The sequence below is a fragment of the Salpingoeca rosetta genome (assembly GCF_000188695.1).
Source record: "Salpingoeca rosetta unplaced genomic scaffold supercont1.4, whole genome shotgun sequence".
NCBI classification, from domain to species: domain Eukaryota; class Choanoflagellata; order Craspedida; family Salpingoecidae; genus Salpingoeca; species Salpingoeca rosetta.
The window spans coordinates 837,800-855,617 of NW_004754930.1; the positions used below are offsets into that span (position 1 = coordinate 837,800).

General features: G+C 55.6%; 3 protein-coding genes across 4 annotated transcripts in view; all 3 read left to right on the forward strand.

The window, feature by feature from the left end:
- Nucleotides 1–2,422: 2,422 nt before the first annotated feature.
- PTSG_01259 (uncharacterized protein) lies at nt 2,423–3,475 on the forward strand (the record flags this gene model as incomplete). Its single annotated transcript, XM_004997173.1, has 1 exon — nt 2,423–3,475. The coding sequence occupies one exon, from the start codon at nt 2,423–2,425 to the stop codon at nt 3,473–3,475; it is 1,053 nt and encodes a 350-aa protein (XP_004997230.1).
- A 1,710-nt stretch (nt 3,476–5,185) lies between these two features.
- Nucleotides 5,186–13,141, forward strand: PTSG_11700. Of its 2 annotated transcripts, XM_004997175.1 has the most exons (18): nt 5,186–5,424; nt 5,688–5,771; nt 5,941–6,024; nt 6,206–6,289; nt 6,472–6,555; nt 6,765–6,848; nt 7,046–7,129; nt 7,332–7,415; nt 7,727–7,810; nt 7,999–8,083; nt 8,285–8,443; nt 8,574–8,672; nt 8,783–8,956; nt 9,113–9,352; nt 9,491–10,026; nt 10,163–11,731; nt 11,916–12,615; nt 12,731–13,141. In XM_004997175.1, the coding sequence occupies exons 1-18, from the start codon at nt 5,189–5,191 to the stop codon at nt 13,043–13,045; spliced, it is 4,785 nt and encodes a 1,594-aa protein (XP_004997232.1). In that variant the 5' UTR covers nt 5,186–5,188; the 3' UTR covers nt 13,046–13,141. The 2 variants fall into 2 exon arrangements, with proteins under 2 accessions (XP_004997232.1, XP_004997231.1); XM_004997174.1 differs by lacking the exons at nt 5,186–5,424; nt 5,688–5,771; nt 5,941–6,024; ... (5 more) ...; nt 7,727–7,810; nt 7,999–8,083 and having other exon boundaries at nt 8,246–8,443.
- A 2,120-nt stretch (nt 13,142–15,261) lies between these two features.
- The window catches only part of PTSG_01262 (acyl-CoA dehydrogenase domain-containing protein), a 9,907-nt gene continuing 7,350 nt past the window's right edge, over nt 15,262–17,818 (forward strand). Inside the window, exons 1-9 of the mRNA XM_004997176.1 lie at nt 15,262–15,442; nt 15,541–15,710; nt 15,934–16,007; nt 16,239–16,344; nt 16,485–16,563; nt 16,668–16,760; nt 16,936–17,006; nt 17,212–17,341; nt 17,513–17,720. Of these exons, the coding sequence (XP_004997233.1) occupies nt 15,289–15,442; nt 15,541–15,710; nt 15,934–16,007; nt 16,239–16,344; nt 16,485–16,563; nt 16,668–16,760; nt 16,936–17,006; nt 17,212–17,341; nt 17,513–17,720 (1,085 nt within the window). The 5' untranslated portion in view covers nt 15,262–15,288. The remainder of the gene's footprint in view (nt 15,443–15,540; nt 15,711–15,933; nt 16,008–16,238; nt 16,345–16,484; nt 16,564–16,667; nt 16,761–16,935; nt 17,007–17,211; nt 17,342–17,512; nt 17,721–17,818) is intronic.

Below are 17,818 nucleotides of genomic sequence, written 5' to 3' on the forward strand. Positions count from 1 at the left end.
TGGCATGCAGGCATGCTTTGTTTGCAAGTGCAGCAGTGATACACGGGCACAGGAACGACGTGCATGCCAGCTGTCTGTGAGTGGTGGTGTGAATTGGGAGGAGTAGGGTTAAGGGTGGACGTGTGAAGGGTCACGGTGGAAGGCAGGGGGGTAGCCGCTGGGGATGCTGAACAGGGTGAGTGTGTGTAGGTGTGTGTGGGTGTGTAGGTGTGTGTGTGTAGGTGTGTGTGTGGGTGTGTGTGTGTGTGTGTGCTTGTGTGTGTGTGTGTGGATGCAGCAGTGTCGCAGGGTGCAAGCTGAAGAGTTGAGGTGTTGGCTGGGTGAGCACATGCAGTACCGCAGTAGCCTGCAGCACGCATCGCGTAGATGGCCAAATGCAAGAATGCACAGAGGCACAGTGCACAAGCAGGAAGTCTAGAAGTCTGTGCACTGCAGGATGCCACAGCTCTACAGCTCGGTAGTGCTTCGGCTCTTCTTTCTTCTCTGCTTCTCCGCTTTCTGTTCCTTGTGCTTGTGCTTGCGCTTGCGCTTCTTCTGCTTCCGCTAGCTCTCTTCCTCTCCCCCTTGTCCTCCTGTCGGCCCTGTGACCGACCCGGCTTTTCAGTTTACAGTCTTCGCTGCGCAGGAAGTTGGATGTTGAATGCATGCGATACTAGGGACAGGGATGCTGTGCTGTGCAAGCAGTCGCAGTCGGTGGCGTGAGAACAGTGATGCACACACACGGAGGGTGGAAAAAAAATGTATGCGATACTAGCTGTGCTGTGCAAGCAGTCGCAGTGGTGGTGCAGAGCAGCACACACATACACGCACACACAGGGCGTTCAGAAAAAAAATGAATGCGATACTAGCTGTGCTGTGCAAGCAGTCGCAGTGGTGGTGCAGAGCAGCACACACATACACACACACACAGAGCGAGGAGAAAAAAATGAATGCGATACTAGCTGTGTTGTGCAAGCAGTCGCAGTGGTGGTGCAGAGCAGCACACACATACACGCACACACAGAGCGTTCAGAAAGAAAAAAAATGTATGCGATACTAGCTGTGCTGTGCAAGCAGTCGCAGTGGTGGTGAAGAGGAGCACACACGAAGCAGCACACACAGAGCGTGGAGAAAAAAAATGAATGCGATACTAGAGACAGGGTTGCTGGAGGAAGAACAGTGATGCAGAGCAGCACACACACACACACACACACACACACACACACACACACACACACACACACACACACACACACAGAGCGAGGAGAAAAAAAATGAATGCGATACTAGACCGGCGCTATAACCAACTAAGCCACGAGCCCCAATCAGGTGAGGGCCCGGTGAGATTCGAACTCACGGCCTCCGGTTTTCTGTGTATCTTCAACCCGTAACCTTGCGGCTACCGGGGTTTTCTTGTTGTTGTGTGGTGGAAAATTGGCCATTTCAAAATTGCAGGTGGAGAAGGAGCGGGCTTTGTTGTTCTCGCGCCAACATTCTGCTTGCTTCTTGTGACTTGTGAGAGAATAAGAGCTTAAGAGGCGAGGAGGATGAACACAGGGCAACAGAACTCGTGAACCGTACGAGCGTAGGGCTAGGCTGTCTCCTCTCAGAAGCATCCACCCAGGTCTCCAATGTGCTGCAAACCAAGCAACCAACCACCAACCACCACAATCACCGCACACAACCGCAAGGGGGAAAGAACCCACGTCAAAGGCACACCATCATGATGCCACGTAGGCATGTGACTCTCTGACTCTTGTGACTGGAGAGCTGTCTTCTCTTGCTGTCTTGCTGTGATGTGGTCAGTCAGCGTAGCAGCTTGGCTTGAAGGCAGGCTTGGGCTTGGGGTGAACCTGCAGGAGTGAAGGTCTGAAGGTGCGTTCTAGCTGCTGCCACACGGCTGCCTGGCTGCTGCCCTTGACGTGTGCTTGAGTGTTTTCCCTTTGTTTCATCCCCTTCAAAGAATATCCCTTCTATTATGCTACGGTGGCTGTCACACAGGCCTCAAGGCACTGCTGGCACCAGACAAACAAACAAGCATGATCACTTCATGCAACAGAAACAAGGCTCCTGCTCGCTTGCTTGGACTGGGGAAGAAGTGAAGAAGTGAGTGCGCGAGGAACAAGCATGTGCTGTCGTGACCTGCACTGTCCTAGTGCCTTAGTGCTAGTACCCAGTACTTGGTGTCTCCAATGATGGCAACCACGCGGTGTTGTTGTTGAGATGACAACAGCCCACTAGCGCGCGACCTGCCTACACAGCTCTCTCTCTCCCTAGTGAAGACTTTCCTGCCGCCAACGAACACGTACGACAGCAAAACCTCGACTACAACTCCGACACAACCGAAAGCGAAACAACAGCAGTCTTGCTTGCTTGCTCGACAACAAATTCCCCTGCCACACGCAGCACACAAGCCTGCACATCGGCACACACGAAGAGGAAGATGTCCACGACAACGACCGCGGTCGTGGACCTCTGCAAAGATGCCGACAAGTTTAAGCCCTTGCAGCCATACCTGAGCTTCTACCGCATGGCAGACTTTGCCTTCGCTGGTCCTGAAACGCTGGCGGAACCATTCCCGCGAAACACGCATCTGCGCAAGCTGGCTCGGCTGTTCTTCTTCCAACATTCTGAGGAGGGAGATGAGCCAGTTGACATTGATACGCACCAAGGGCGAGGGCAAGTGCTCGCACCAACCAAGACGTTGGCCAAGTGGAACACGCTCGACTTGTCAAGCCGCTACACATCATCGAAGATCAACCTCACCGGAGAGAAGCAAATCTCTTCTCTCAAGGATGACATTGTGGGCTGGCTGCAGGACATCCCCGACAAGAGCGTCAGGTGCTTGAACCTCGCGTTCTGCAATCTTCTCGACGGCGACCTGACATACGTGGCTGAAGCGGCCGAGCTGTTGCAAGACAAAGGCAAGGTGCACGATAATGGCCTCGTCGTCACACTTCGAGGGTCTCGCTTCCACGACGACTTTGATGGGCTCAAGCAACTTCTCCACCACTGCCGCCTCGTGGACATCTGCACCACACCCATGGCCTCCATCGACAACAAGGGCAAGCTCAAAGATCTGCACACCACGGGCGTGCTCGACAAGGTACTCTTCATACCACTGCACTTTCGCCTTGACGCCGCGCTCCTGGACACATTCGGCCCCGAAGGTTTGCAAGGCAGTGGCATTGAAGCGGCAGCAGACGCAGCCAGGAATGAGGCGAGAAAGCTCCGTCCTCCTCCTCACGATCGCACAGCCGCCAAGCTCTACCGCGACGACCTTTATCAACGACTGGAGGATGTTCGCGCTGAAGTACTCACGCAGCAGGAGAAGATGAACAATGGCAGTGGCATGCAAAGACAGCACGCAGTTATGCGGGACTTGCTGCTGCGGCTTGCATCCGAGCACCTTGGCACCACAGTGGACACACAGGGCATGTCGTCCGTCGCCGATCTGGTCCGTTTGCTGGCAACGATGAGGGCTGACGAAGGCTGATGCCTCACCACAACGCCAAGAGAAGGAAACACAAGCGTCTTCAACCCATACAGAAGCTGTAACGCCGACGCTTCTTGGTACGCGTGCTGTGATTGTGTTTGTGTGTGTGTGTGTGCTGTGATGTGTGTGTGTGCACTCGCGCTGGTTCCATTAGCTTGGATGTCTTGTCGAACGGTGTATTAGATGAGCGTTCAGGATGCTCTGTACATCAAAAGCACAACGCATCGAGGTCAAACGAAACGCGGCATACCACCGGCTGACAGTTCAAAGGGAGGAGCAGGCGGCGCAGGCTCATTGTGAGCCAACACATCACGGACAGAGACACGCCCACGCACAGAGATCAATACGCACACATATGCAAGGCGTCAAGCCGTGTACACATACTGGCGAGTGGCTGCGACTTTGGCTGTGCTTGCATCGCTTTGGTAGTCTGGTGCCATTCGCTCGACACAACATGGGCCTGGTACCCTGGGCACAAAACAAGGACAACAGTAGCGCTGGAGCTGAGCAGCCACTTGTGGCAATTGCCAAAGCACCCCCCCCACACACACACACACACGCGTGCTTACGTGCGTGGATAGATGTGCAGACCCTGGTCACTGCGCTGCTTAGCTGCTTGCTATCATTCTTAGCGCAGACAACAACGACTTAGTGCTTTACACCCAGTCTCCCAGTACAATCATGGCGTCAATGTCGAACAGCGACAGCACCACTTTCCTGCTTTCAGTCAGAGGGGGGAGCATCCAACATCGTCGTCGAGGCAGCGGGTCAAGAAGGATCTTGTATGGTTCTTCTCATGTGATTCACACAACCGTCTCCTTCTGCTCCTTGTCGCTCTCAGCCCGTGCTGCTGCTGCTGCTGTTGTGTTGGCGAGCAAAAGAGCAAAGAGAAGGAGATTGGCCATTCCTTCTGGTTACCACGTCGGCCAGCGTTGCCACTGCCGCATGCAGTGCAATGGTGGCTGATTGTTGGTTGGTTGAGAGAGATGTGAGTGAGTGTTGGAGAGGGAAGGAGGGAACACGGGCTGAGGGGGGGGGGAAGGAAGGAAGGAAAAGGAAGGAAGGGAAATGGAAATGGTGCTGTGGGTGGTGAGGGTTATGCAGTCAACTCAGCCAGTCAGTGGGAGAGAAGGAAGAAAGAAGAAGAGAGAAGAAGTGGTACGCACTTCTGCACTGGACATGGAGCAGCGCTCTCACCAGAGCAGAGCAGAGAGGAGGGGAGAGAGGAGGAGAGGAGAGGAGAGGAGGGCACTGCAGCACAATCAACTCAACCACTGGATGGCTGGCTGGTTTGTTGAGAGTGGTGGTTGTTGTGTTTGCTTCACAGTAAGCGAGGGAAAAACAAACAAAGGAGAAGGAGGAAAGGACAGCTGGGAGTTTTCGTGGCTGGTGAGAGAGGAATGGTGGAAGTCTTGATGTACTTTTCGCGGGGTGCGGGGTGTTTGTGAAAAGGAAAACGCCCCAAGAAAGACACACACAGCAAGCAGCAAGCAGAAGAAGAGAAGGGAAGAAGAAGCAAGCACTGCAAGCAGGCGTGTGGGGGGTTGTTTGTTGTGTTGTTTTGCGTCGTTCCAGCCCTCCAGCCACAGCAGAACAAGAGACAGGAAAGCACGTACGTCAGGACAAGCCCACCAAGGCAAAAGGAGGAGAGGAGGAGACCCCGCATCCATCCTCCACCCCAAAACAACAACTCAGCTGCAACCACTGGCCAAGATGTTTGCGAGGTTGAGAGGGACGAAGAAGGACAGGTCGAGGGACGAAGAAGAGGCAAGACAGAGGGAGGAGGACGCAAGACAGAGAGCAGAAGAAGAGGCAAGGCAAAGGGAAGAGCGTGAACGCATGTCCTCGAGTGAAAGCATGGAGGCCTTGTTGGCGAAGACGAAGTCGAAGAAGTGGGACAAGGACTGTATTAGAGCCATCGCCAACAACACGTGTAGGGACTCTGTGCGGTGAGATAACGCAAGCGACATGTTGGAGCATGCATTTGCTGCATTTGCTGGAGAAAAGGGATCAAGGACATTGCTTGTGGTTGTGCCTTTTCTTCCACTCGACTTCGTTTGTCCGTCACTTGTGACAAGCTTGTTGTATTTTGCCTTTGTGTACATTGTACAAAGGGGGCTCGCACAACCTGGACACACAAAGGGAGTGTACATTCGTGACAGGTTGCTCTCTTCTCATTCTCTTGCGCACGACACACAATTTGGAACTGCAGCTTGAGGAAAGTTGGCCTCGGCGACAGTGGAGGCCGTGCAGTGGCCGAAGCGCTCAAGGACAACACCTGCCTCAAAGACCTTCGGTACGGGGTGATGTGGACTGCATCGTGTCACACACATGGCTGATTGGTTTGAAGTTGCACGTTGCGCCCTTTCCCTTCTCTGCGCCCTCTCCCTTCTCATTCATGCCTCTCGTTTCATGGCGCGCTTTGCGTGTGGTCACCTTTGCTCCCTGCCCTTTCGTGTGTGCAGCCTGCACAACAACTCCATTGGCGACGCCGGCGCCGTGGCATTGACCGAGATGCTGAAACACAACACGACCCTCGAACAGCTCTTGTGAGTGAACACACACATGCATTGCAGGCACCCAGTTCGAACACCTGGTTGTGTGGTAGGGCTTGTGCATTTATGCAGGCCCTGACTGTATGCCGTCCCATGTGTTCGTCACCCACACCGCGTTCCTCCTCACCACCGTATGCTGTCATCGATCCCCTCCTCCTCTCTTGTGTGTGCACAGCCTGAATGGCAACTCCATCGGCCCTGGGGGCGCTGTGGCGTTGGCGGAGATGCTGAAGCTCAACACGACCCTCACACTACTCAGGTGAGTGTGGACACACACATGCATTGAAGGCACCCGATGTGAGCGTATGCGTGTGCACTTGTGCAAGACTCGATATCTGCTTGCTGATCCATGTCCTCGTGGCCCACTCATTGCTTCCTCACCATCACGTATGCTGTCATACACCACATACTACTCCCTCCTTCTCTTTCTTGTGTGCACAGCCTGCACCACAACTCCATCGGCGACGCGGGCGCTGTAGCGTTGGCGGAGATGCTGAAGCACAACACGACCATCACAGTACTCAAGTGAGTGAACACGCATGCCTGAAGGCACTTGCTTGGAGTCTGTGTTTGTGTTGTTTTGCGTGCAAGCTCAACAGCTGTTTGCTGTCCCATGTGCTCGTCATATACTCATGGCTTCCTCACTGCCCGCCGATGCTATCACTAACCTGCCACTCCTTGCTCTCACTCCCACTCACTCTCACATACCCTCACTCCTCCTTTCCTATGCATAGCCTGAGTGCCAACTCCATAGGCGACGCGGCCGTCGTGGCGTTGGCGGAGGTACTGAAGCACAACACAACCCTCAAAACCCTCTAGTGAGTGTGGACACACACATGAACTGACGCTCGCTTTGAGCATGTGGTTGTGTGGTTGTGTGTGTGTGTGTGTATGTGTGTGTGTGTGTGCTCTCGTGTGCAAACACTAACTGCTTGTCATATACTCGTCGCTCCTCCTCACCACCACGAACGCGGTCATGAACCTCCCACCCCCCCTTTCTCTCTTGTGCCCTCAGCCTGAGTATCAACCACATCAGCGATGAGGGGGCTGTGGCGTTGGCGGAGATGCTGAAGCACAACACGACCCTCACAACCCTCGAGTGAGTGTGAGCACACATACATTGAAGGCACTCACTTTGAGTATATGCTTGTGTGGGTGTGCAAGACTCAATGTCTGCTTGCTTGATATGTGCTTGTGGCCCACTCATCGCTTCCTCATGTTGTCATCAACCTCCCACTCTCGTCCTCTCTCTGTCTATCTGTCTATCTGTCTATCTACCTATCTCTCTTCTGTGTGCACAGCCTCCAAAGCAATGGCATCAGTGATGACGGCGCTGTGGCATTGGCGGAGAAGCTGCAGCACAACACGACCCTCAAAGCACTCACGTGAGTGGAAGAACCTCTTTACACTGCGTCTTTAGGCGTTGCTTCTGCAGTACCCACTTACCCCTGTGCAGACCGAGCCACGCACAATGTCTCTGCGACATGCTTGTTTGACCAACAATGCTCCCGTACAGCACTGCGCCACAAGCGCTACCACATTTTGTGCAACTTGCATTGTCTGACATTGTGACTGCAAGTCGTTGAACCTGACGTGCAAGCGCGTACACATGGCCCATCTACAACCCACTTTCATCCATGTGTGGCTTGCCTACCCGTTTCTCTTCTCTTCCAACGTGGCTGTTTGCCAATTTCAGCTTGTTCAGCAACTCTATCACTCCAGTTGGTGGTGCGGCGCTGGGAGCCGCCCTGGACCAGAACCGCACGCTGGAAACGCTCTGGTTTGTCGCTTGTGCTGCACCTGCCTCACGAACAACTGTGACTTCTGTGTGTCTGTGTGATCAATCGCCCCTGAGTGCACGCGTTCCTCTGTGTTTGCCTTGCGTATCTCCACAACCACCAACCCTCCTGACCCATGTCCTTTACACTTCCTCCTCTTTAACCCACCTCCACCACGTGTCCCGTTCAGTATGAAGAAGAACTCCACTACCACCGCCCGTGCCTTTGGTGCCGCCCTGCCCCTCGACCGCGAGCTCGACACAGGCAACTGGTCGGTCAACGTTTGTTTGCCCTTGCGACCGTTCGCCCCCTCCCGTTTCTTGCCCCTTGTCCTCTCATATTCTCGTTCTGGCCCCGTCCCATCTTTGTGGCATGACAGGTACGATGACCAGGAGGGCGAGGCGGCCTTCAACGAAGCGCGCGAGGAGAAGAAGAAGCAACAACGCGACACCACGCACAACGACCAAGACGAACAGCGACCGGAAGCGGAACATCAGCGACCGGAAGCAGCTGCAGACAATGAACAGCAACAACAGCAGAGGCAACTGTTTGCTGCCTGCAAGAGCGGCGACGTCGAAGCTGTCACTTCTTTCATTCAACACGACCACGCGGACATCAACGAACAGGATGAACAGGTGCATGTGCATATGTGTGCTCGTGCTTGTGAAGCGGGTGGTTTGTTCTTGCAGCGAGTTGTGTGTTCGCTGCCATGGTTCTCACCACTTGCCCTTTTCCCCACTCCCACTGTCCATCATCCAACCACAGGGCGACACACCGCTGCACGTTGCCTGCAGGCACAACCAACCCGCCATTGTGCAGCTGCTCCTGGAGAAGGGCGCAGACGCTACCATCAAGAACATCAGGGTGCGCGCGAGTGCCGTGGGTGCGACGACTTCGTTGCACAATTGCAGTTGTTTTTGACCGTGCACTGTTTCTGTGCTCGCTCACTCTGTCCACACCTCAACTATTCACAGGGCGGAACACCATTCATGGTGGCGCAGAAACGCAATTTCCACGCCATCACCAGCATCCAAGGTCTTGACCCAGACAGCAAACCCCAGCAACAACCACAACAGCAGCCAAAGAAGACTGAAGACGCATCTGCACCCATCTCTTCCGTCGAACCCAAGCAAGAAGCAGCACAAGACGTGAGTGATCAGAGATGTTCCTGCCATGCAAGTAACATATGTGCATGTGCATGGCACTACTCACGTTATTCATGCTCTTCGTGCTCGGTTCCCAACATACTGTCGCTTGCTCACTCACGCCACCATGTCACACACCATGCCTTGCTCTGCCTCCAGCCCGAGCAGGGGCGCAGGGAGCGTCTTCAGCAGCACATGCGAGAGATCATTGTGCGCTTCAACGCGACCATGGCGGGCAGGGCCAAGCTCATCTTCATTGGTCAGGGGCGCGCCGGCAAGACTTCCACGTTCCACTCGCTCATGGGTCACAACTTCAACGAGCACGAGCACTCCACGCCTGGCGCTGCCACAACCGACCTCGCCGTCATTGTCGAATCCATGGACATTCACAACTGGCAGGTGTGTACCCTTGCTGGTGCGTGTATGGAATGTGTGGCGCGCGTGCGCGTGTGAAGAAGAGGGGTGTTGTGAGTGACACGATGACACACACACACACACACACACACACACACACACACACACACACAACCTTTGCAGGAGCTGGATGCGGAGATCTCGGAATTGATGCGCAGCCTCTGCGGCACGGCGCTGGCGCAGGAATCGGGCGTGGACTTGCAAATGAAGCAGGCGATGATGAAGGCGAGGGCGAACTTTGAGAGCCGCATTGCCCAACACAAACAGCAACAGCGGCAGAAGGAAGCTGAGAAGGCAAAGAAAGCAACGGCTGCCAAGCTGAAGCAGAAGCAGTTACAGAATTCAAAGGAGACACAGCCACAGCCATCCTCACACACGTCGACATCGACCGTCCCAAAGCCCAGCAAGACGTCTCAGATGTCAGCATCTGCGCCCAAGAAGCAAGCCACCGTGAACCCTTCCAGCCACAGTGATGCTGCTGCGCGTGACAACAGCACCACCGCCGCAACCGGCATGTCTGCGGAGGAAATGGAGAAAGCGATCAAGGAGTTCAACGTGGACGCCGTCATGGGCGAGGGCAAAGCACGTGTCACGTTCAAGGTGTTTGACTTGGGCGGCCAGTCCACCTTCTACATCTTTCACCCTTTCTTCCTCACCAAGTGAGTACAGGTTGTGTGTGCGCGCGCGCGCGTGTGTGTGTGTGTGTGCGTGTGTGTGTGCGTGTATGTGTGTGTGCTCTGCCCCCTGTCCACCGCCACACCTTCCCTCACCCCGACACCCTCACCCACCCAACAGGTACGCGGTGTACCTGCTGGTGTTCTCCATGGAGGATCTGCTGCACCAGGACGAGAGCAAGCGGACAGAGACGTGGGAGTTTATGGAGCACTGGTTGTCTTCCCTCCACCTCCACGCCAAGGGTGCACCCGTCCACATCGTCGGCACCTTCGCTGATGTGATCAGCAAGCGTAAGCAGCACGAGCACATATCACGCGACATCTACAGCCGCCTGCGCCACAACCCGGCCTTTCCTGGCGTCATCCACAACGACAAGCACGGCCTGTGGTTCTGGCCCATCGACAACACCAAGTCTATTAATGACCCCATGATCCAGGACCTGCGCCAAACCATCTCCTCCACAGCACTGGCGCAGGAATACGTGAGCCAGGAGGTGGCTGTGCCGTACCTCCACCTCTACGACAAGCTCAACGCCATTGCCCGCGACGAGAAACGACCGCTGCTCACCTTTGACGAGGTGGCAGAGATTGCGCGCACCTGTGGGCTGCGCACACATGACGAGACGAGGGCTTGCCTCCAGTTCCTGCACTTGTACTCGATGGCGTTGTACTACGATCACGTGCCAGGCATGGAAGACTATGTGATCCTGAGTCCGCAGTGGGCGGTGGACACGATGACGCGCGTCATCCGCAACTTTGACCTGCACCGCGATGTGCGTGATCGCGAGGCGAGGGCCGTTGGCGCGCAACTGTGGGACGACCTCGTTGACCGCGGCATCCTGCACCGCCGTCTGCTGGACGTGCTGTGGAACGACGTGGACAGCAACTTGGTTGACCCATTCCTGCGCCTCATGATGAACTACGGGCTGTGCATTGACTACTCTCCACCCAAGCTGGTGGACAGCAGCAGAGCGCTCGCCCGCACCAACTCCGGCCACGGTGACAACGATGCGAGCCAGAGCAAGGGCAACAGTCCAGAGCAGCAGCAGTACCTGGTCCCAGCCATCCTGCCGATGACCATTCGCCACAGCAGCACGATGGAATCTGTCACTCTGAGCACGACAGCAGCACAACAGGTCAACCCATATGCTGGGCACGAGGAGAAGACGGCATATGTCGCCTTCAGCCTGAAGCAATTCAAGAAGGCCGCGAGCGTGCGTGTTGAAGATGCACAGAACGCGTCGTTCCTGCCAGAGGGTCTCTTCACCATTGTTCTGGCTTATGTGATGGCGCATGCACAGCACGGTGCATCGCAGGAGGCCAAGCTGAGCCGCACCCACGCCGTTTGCTTCATGGAGTCGACCAAGCTAGAGCTGCAGCTTGTGCCGGCTGTTGGCGGCATCAAGATGAAGATCACGAGTGCGCAGCCGCGCGCCATGCTGCACATGCTGCACAAGATGATTAGCGAGGCCGCCAGAGAGCGCTATCCTGAGCTGAAGAGCAGCCTCCTGCTGCCGTACGATGACAAGACGCTGCTCTTCTTTGAGGACGTGCTGCACCACCACAAGAGCAAGCAGGACATGTGGGTGGACGAACAACTGCTGTCGCCCGATGACCTGGTCACCAAGTATGGCCCTCTCTTGCCCGTTCTCGGCCTGCAGGACAAGTACGACGTCTTCATCAGCTACCGGTGAGGTGTGTGTGTGTGTGTGTGTGTGTGTGTGTGTGTGTGTGTGTGTGTGTGTGTGTGTGTGTGTGTGCGTGCAACTATGTGTCTGTCACTTCCACCAACTAGCCACAACTACTGCATGCACCTTCCCCTCATCTCATCACTACCTCCTCCAACCCCCCCCCCTCTCCCGCAACCACAACAGGCAACGCGCCAGCAGTGGGCTGGTGATGGCGCTGCACCCGCGCTTGGAGCAGCGCAACCTGATCGCATTCCTGGACGCCAATAACCTGGAGACGGGCCTCAACTTCAAGTTGTCGTTCATGACAGCGATTGGGCTGAGCCTGGTGGCCTGCCCCATCGTCTCTGCTGCCACCATCATGCAGACGAGGCAGCTGCAGCACAGCGACTACTGCGACAACGTGCTGCTGGAGTGGATGACGATGCTGGCGCTGCGCGAGTACCAACGGGCTCATGAAGAAGATGAGAAGGAGCAGCACGCCAAGATCCGCCTCCATCGCGTCGTACCCGTGGTCGTGGGCAGCGCATGGCACAATGTAAACGACAACAGCGTGAGCAGGACTGAAGTGAGCGAGTACGACTCGTTGGAGCGCCTGAAGCGACTTGCGAAGTCCCTGCCAGATGTTGTGAGCAAGGAAACGGCAGCAGCACTGGACCAGTACTTGTCGCAGGTGCTGCGCTTGCCGCCGCCACAACAACACAAGAGTGTACGTGAGACTGTGCTGTCGCTGTTGGACATTGATGCCGTGGTTGCATTGGACGCCACTGGGGACTGCACGTCGCAATTGCGCGACATTGCGGAGAAGGTGCGCCAGGTCGTCGTCTCTGCCAGGAGTGAGGAGCAAGCAGGGAGTGGAGCAGCAACTGCACGTCAATCCACGCAGGTATGGTGTGTGCATGCATGCATGCATGCATGCAGGCGAACTCTCTTCCTTTCCTCTTCTTCCACTCGACGCTCACGCTCTGCTTCACCCACCCACTTGCTTCCCTGCCCTGCAGTCGTCTTCTTCATCCTCCACCACCACCACCGCGACAACTCCTGCTCCACCGCCGCCTACCACCCCATCGCCCTCTTCCGCCTCGTCGCTCTTTGAACCCGAGCTGTTGCAGTGGCTCGACCGCCACTCCCTACTGCCGCACGTCGAACCAGCGTTGCTGGAGCACGGCATCGACTCGCTGGATGTGCTTGTTGGGCTCGTTCAGATGGGCGAGCTGACCATGCAGACACTTCGGGCGTCCGGTGTGGCAATGGGCCACGCCCTGAAGCTTGTGCAACAGGCGAAGAAATGCGAGCTGGGCAGCACAGCGGCATAGCCGTCAAGCGAAGAAGGAACAAGATTCTCCTTGCGTGTGCGTGTGTGCGTGTGCGTGTGTGTGTTTAGGTTGTGCATATGGCTCATGCTTGTTTGAGGCTGACGTTTCTTCTTTTTCTTGCTCTTCTTGGCTTCTTTCTTGTTGTTCTTGGCTTCTGGTCTCCTTGCTCATCGCTGTGATTGGTAAGCCGCTGTAGCCCACATGACGTTGATGTCAGTCTCTCCACGTCCTTCCCTTCCTTTCCGTTCCTCGCGCACTCACTTCTTCACTTCTTCCCCAGTCCAAGCAAGCGAGCAGGAGCCTTGTTCCTGTTGCATGAAGTGATCATGCTTGTTTGTTTGTCTGGTGCCAGCAGTGCCTTGAGGCCTGTGTGACAGCCACCGTAGCATAATAGAAGGGATATTCTTTGAAGGGGATGAAACAAAGGGAAAACACTCAAGCACACGTCAAGGGCAGCAGCCAGGCAGCCGTGTGGCAGCAGCTAGAACGCACCTTCAGACCTTCACTCCTGCAGGTTCACCCCAAGCCCAAGCCTGCCTTCAAGCCAAGCTGCTACGCTGACTGACCACATCACAGCAAGACAGCAAGAGAAGACAGCTCTCCAGTCACAAGAGTCAGAGAGTCACATGCCTACGTGGCATCATGATGGTGTGCCTTTGACGTGGGTTCTTTCCCCCTTGCGGTTGTGTGCGGTGATTGTGGTGGTTGGTGGTTGGTTGCTTGGTTTGCAGCACATTGGAGACCTGGGTGGATGCTTCTGAGAGGAGACAGCCTAGCCCTACGCTCGTACGGTTCACGAGTTCTGTTGCCCTGTGTTCATCCTCCTCGCCTCTTAAGCTCTTATTCTCTCACAAGTCACAAGAAGCAAGCAGAATGTTGGCGCGAGAACAACAAAGCCCGCTCCTTCTCCACCTGCAATTTTGAAATGGCCAATTTTCCACCACACAACAACAAGAAAACCCCGGTAGCCGCAAGGTTACGGGTTGAAGATACACAGAAAACCGGAGGCCGTGAGTTCGAATCTCACCGGGCCCTCACCTGATTGGGGCTCGTGGCTTAGTTGGTTATAGCGCCGGTCTAGTATCGCATTCATTTTTTTTCTCCTCGCTCTGTGTGTGTGTGTGTGTGTGTGTGTGTGTGTGTGTGTGTGTGTGTGTGTGTGTGTGTGCTGCTCTGCATCACTGTTCTTCCTCCAGCAACCCTGTCTCTAGTATCGCATTCATTTTTTTTCTCCACGCTCTGTGTGTGCTGCTTCGTGTGTGCTCCTCTTCACCACCACTGCGACTGCTTGCACAGCACAGCTAGTATCGCATACATTTTTTTTCTTTCTGAACGCTCTGTGTGTGCGTGTATGTGTGTGCTGCTCTGCACCACCACTGCGACTGCTTGCACAACACAGCTAGTATCGCATTCATTTTTTTCTCCTCGCTCTGTGTGTGTGTGTATGTGTGTGCTGCTCTGCACCACCACTGCGACTGCTTGCACAGCACAGCTAGTATCGCATTCATTTTTTTTCTGAACGCCCTGTGTGTGCGTGTATGTGTGTGCTGCTCTGCACCACCACTGCGACTGCTTGCACAGCACAGCTAGTATCGCATACATTTTTTTTCCACCCTCCGTGTGTGTGCATCACTGTTCTCACGCCACCGACTGCGACTGCTTGCACAGCACAGCATCCCTGTCCCTAGTATCGCATGCATTCAACATCCAACTTCCTGCGCAGCGAAGACTGTAAACTGAAAAGCCGGGTCGGTCACAGGGCCGACAGGAGGACAAGGGGGAGAGGAAGAGAGCTAGCGGAAGCAGAAGAAGCGCAAGCGCAAGCACAAGCACAAGGAACAGAAAGCGGAGAAGCAGAGAAGAAAGAAGAGCCGAAGCACTACCGAGCTGTAGAGCTGTGGCATCCTGCAGTGCACAGACTTCTAGACTTCCTGCTTGTGCACTGTGCCTCTGTGCATTCTTGCATTTGGCCATCTACGCGATGCGTGCTGCAGGCTACTGCGGTACTGCATGTGCTCACCCAGCCAACACCTCAACTCTTCAGCTTGCACCCTGCGACACTGCTGCCTCTTTCTCTCTCTCTCTCTCTCACAAGCGCACAAGCACACACACACACACACACGCACACACACACACACACACAGACACACAGACACACACACACACACAGACACACACAGAGACACACACACACACAAAGCCATTTTTCGAATTTCCCGCCACCATCACCTGCACCACCCCAGATGATGTTGCAACTTGTTGGTCGCTGTGTTCGCGGCGTGTCGCCTGCCTTGATCCACCATGCCTCACGAATGGCAGGTGGTCAAGGCAGCGCTGCTCTCGCATTTGCCCTGCAACGAACGCACCGTGCAGCGTCCTCCGTCGCCCTTGATAGCAGTGAGTAGCGTCGTTGGCTGTGTGCGTGGACGCGTGTGCTTCGTACCAGTGTTTGTGCCCACACGCGTGCTTCGTCGCTCACACACACACACACACAGCGCATGTTGGTCTGAACGAGGAGCAGTTGGATGTGCTGGAGATGTGCCGCAGCTTTGCCTACCGCGAGATGCTGCCTTACATGCAAGACTGGGATGAGAAGGAGGAGTTCCCCGTCGAAACGCTGCGGCAGCTTGCTGGCCTTGGCCTTGGTGCCATCTACGCCTCGTCGGTGCGCACGTGCATGTGCATGTGCTTGTGTGTGTGCATGTGCTTGTGTGTGTGCATGTGCTTGTGTGTGTGCATGTGCTTGTGTGTGTGCGTGTGAATCCATGCTTGTGCATGCGTGTGTGCGTGCGTGTGAGCGTCCCTTCGTTCACGTGAGCACTCATATGTGCACGCACTTCACTCATCCTGCCACACCCTGGCTTTCTCTTGCAACCACCTTTCCAAAGGAGTACGGTGGCAGTGGCATGAGCCGAATGGATGCCAGCCTCATCTTCGAGGCCCTCTCCCACGGCTGCACCAGGTAACACCGATAGTGCAGGACCAAGACAGACGAACGCAACCGTCCCAGCTTTTGCACACACAACACACACACACACACACACACACTCACACATACACACAACACACACACACACACACACAACACACACACACAACACACACACACACACGCACGCACACACACACACACACACAACACACAACACACACACACTCACCATCACATCCATCGCCCCACTCAAACCAACAGCACAACGGCGTACCTGAGTATCCACAACATGTGTGCATGGATGATTGACAAGTTTGGCACAGAGGAGCAGCGGTCCACGTTCGTGCCTGCCCTCGCTTCAATGGAGGTGACAACCCTGTCTGTACTGTATCTACTGCATCCTCACGCACAACCAACGTTATCCCTCCTCCCATCAACCCCTCCCCACACCTTCTCACACGTTCCTCATCACCCGGCACCATCCTCGCGTCAACGCTGCATCGACAGCAAATGGGCTCCTACTGTCTGACGGAGCCCGGCAGCGGCAGCGACGCAGCTGCCCTGCGCACCACAGCCAAGAAGGACGGTGAGTGCTGTGCTCTCTCTCTCTCGCCTGCTTGTTCATTGTGATGCCAGTGTCGGCTCCCGGCTCCCTTGCTCATGCCGGCCTGTGGTGACGTTGCAATGCAGGCGATGACTACATTCTCAACGGCAGCAAGGCCTTCATCAGCGGCGGCGGCGACACGGACGTGTATCTGATCATGGCGCGCACCGGCGAGCCAGGTGGGTTTCAGCCGCATGCGGGTGTGGATGTGATTGCGTGATAGTGGTGGTGGGTGGGATGGAATGTGAGAACAGTGCAACCAAGGGCTGATACAATCACACACGCACATTCACGCACATTCACACACCTACACACACCCACACGCGATCACATCTACTTCCATATTCATGACAGGACCCAAGGGCATCTCTTGCTTTATCGTGAACCGTGATGACGGCCTCACCTTTGGCGCCAAGGAACGCAAGGTCAGCGTGATGCACACACTTGCAAGAACCCCCCCCCCCTTGTCCCAACTACTCTCTCCATCTCTCTCTCTCTCTGTCTCTCTTGCACACACACACACACACACATTCACGACCTCTACACACACACACACACACACACACACACACACACACACACACACACACACACACACACATTCACACGACCCTCTTCCTGTCTGCGCAGCTTGGCTGGAACTCGCAGCCGACGCGGATGGTGATCATGGAGGATGTGCGCGTGCCTGCAAGCAGCGTGCTCGGTGGCGAGGAAGGTGTCGGCCGCGGCTTCAACATTGCCATGGACGGCATCAACGGAGGTGTGGCACAAAGCAGGGGCCTGAACGGATCAGCATGTGTTGCTTTCATGCGCTCCATTCATCCTACCATGTCGGGTCTCATTCTCCCACCCTCAACACCAACGTGCACACACGTCCACTGACACACACACACACGCCCCCTCCCCCCCCACACATACACACCTGCAATAGGTCGCATCAACATTGCATCCTGCAGCGTTGGCGGGGCGCAGGCGTCGCTGCTGCAGACGGTGGAGTACATGAACGAGCGCAAGCAGTTTGGCAGCAAGATCTCTGACTTCCAGGCCCTCCAGTTCCGCCTTGCCGATTACGCTGCTGAGCTGAGCGCATCGCGCCAGGTTGTTCGTCTCGCCGCCCGGGAACTCGACGCAAAGAGCAGGTGAGCACAAAGCGTTCGTGTTTGCGGCGGTACAACGACGTTGTGCTCGTTGATGCTGCCCCTTTCGCACCCTGTAGTGGTGACACGCCCTTGTTGCC

Excerpts from the sequence above, each read along its gene's own strand:
- PTSG_11700 (XM_004997175.1), top strand. The coding sequence starts at position 5,189 with ATGTTTGCGAGGTTGAGAGGGACGAAGAAGGACAGGTCGAGGGACGAA. Across the intron at positions 6,556-6,764 it reads ACGACCATCACAGTACTCAA|CCTGAGTGCCAACTCCATAG; the intron begins GTGAGTGAACAC and ends TCCTATGCATAG. Across the intron at positions 11,732-11,915 it reads GACGTCTTCATCAGCTACCG|GCAACGCGCCAGCAGTGGGC; the intron begins GTGAGGTGTGTG and ends CAACCACAACAG.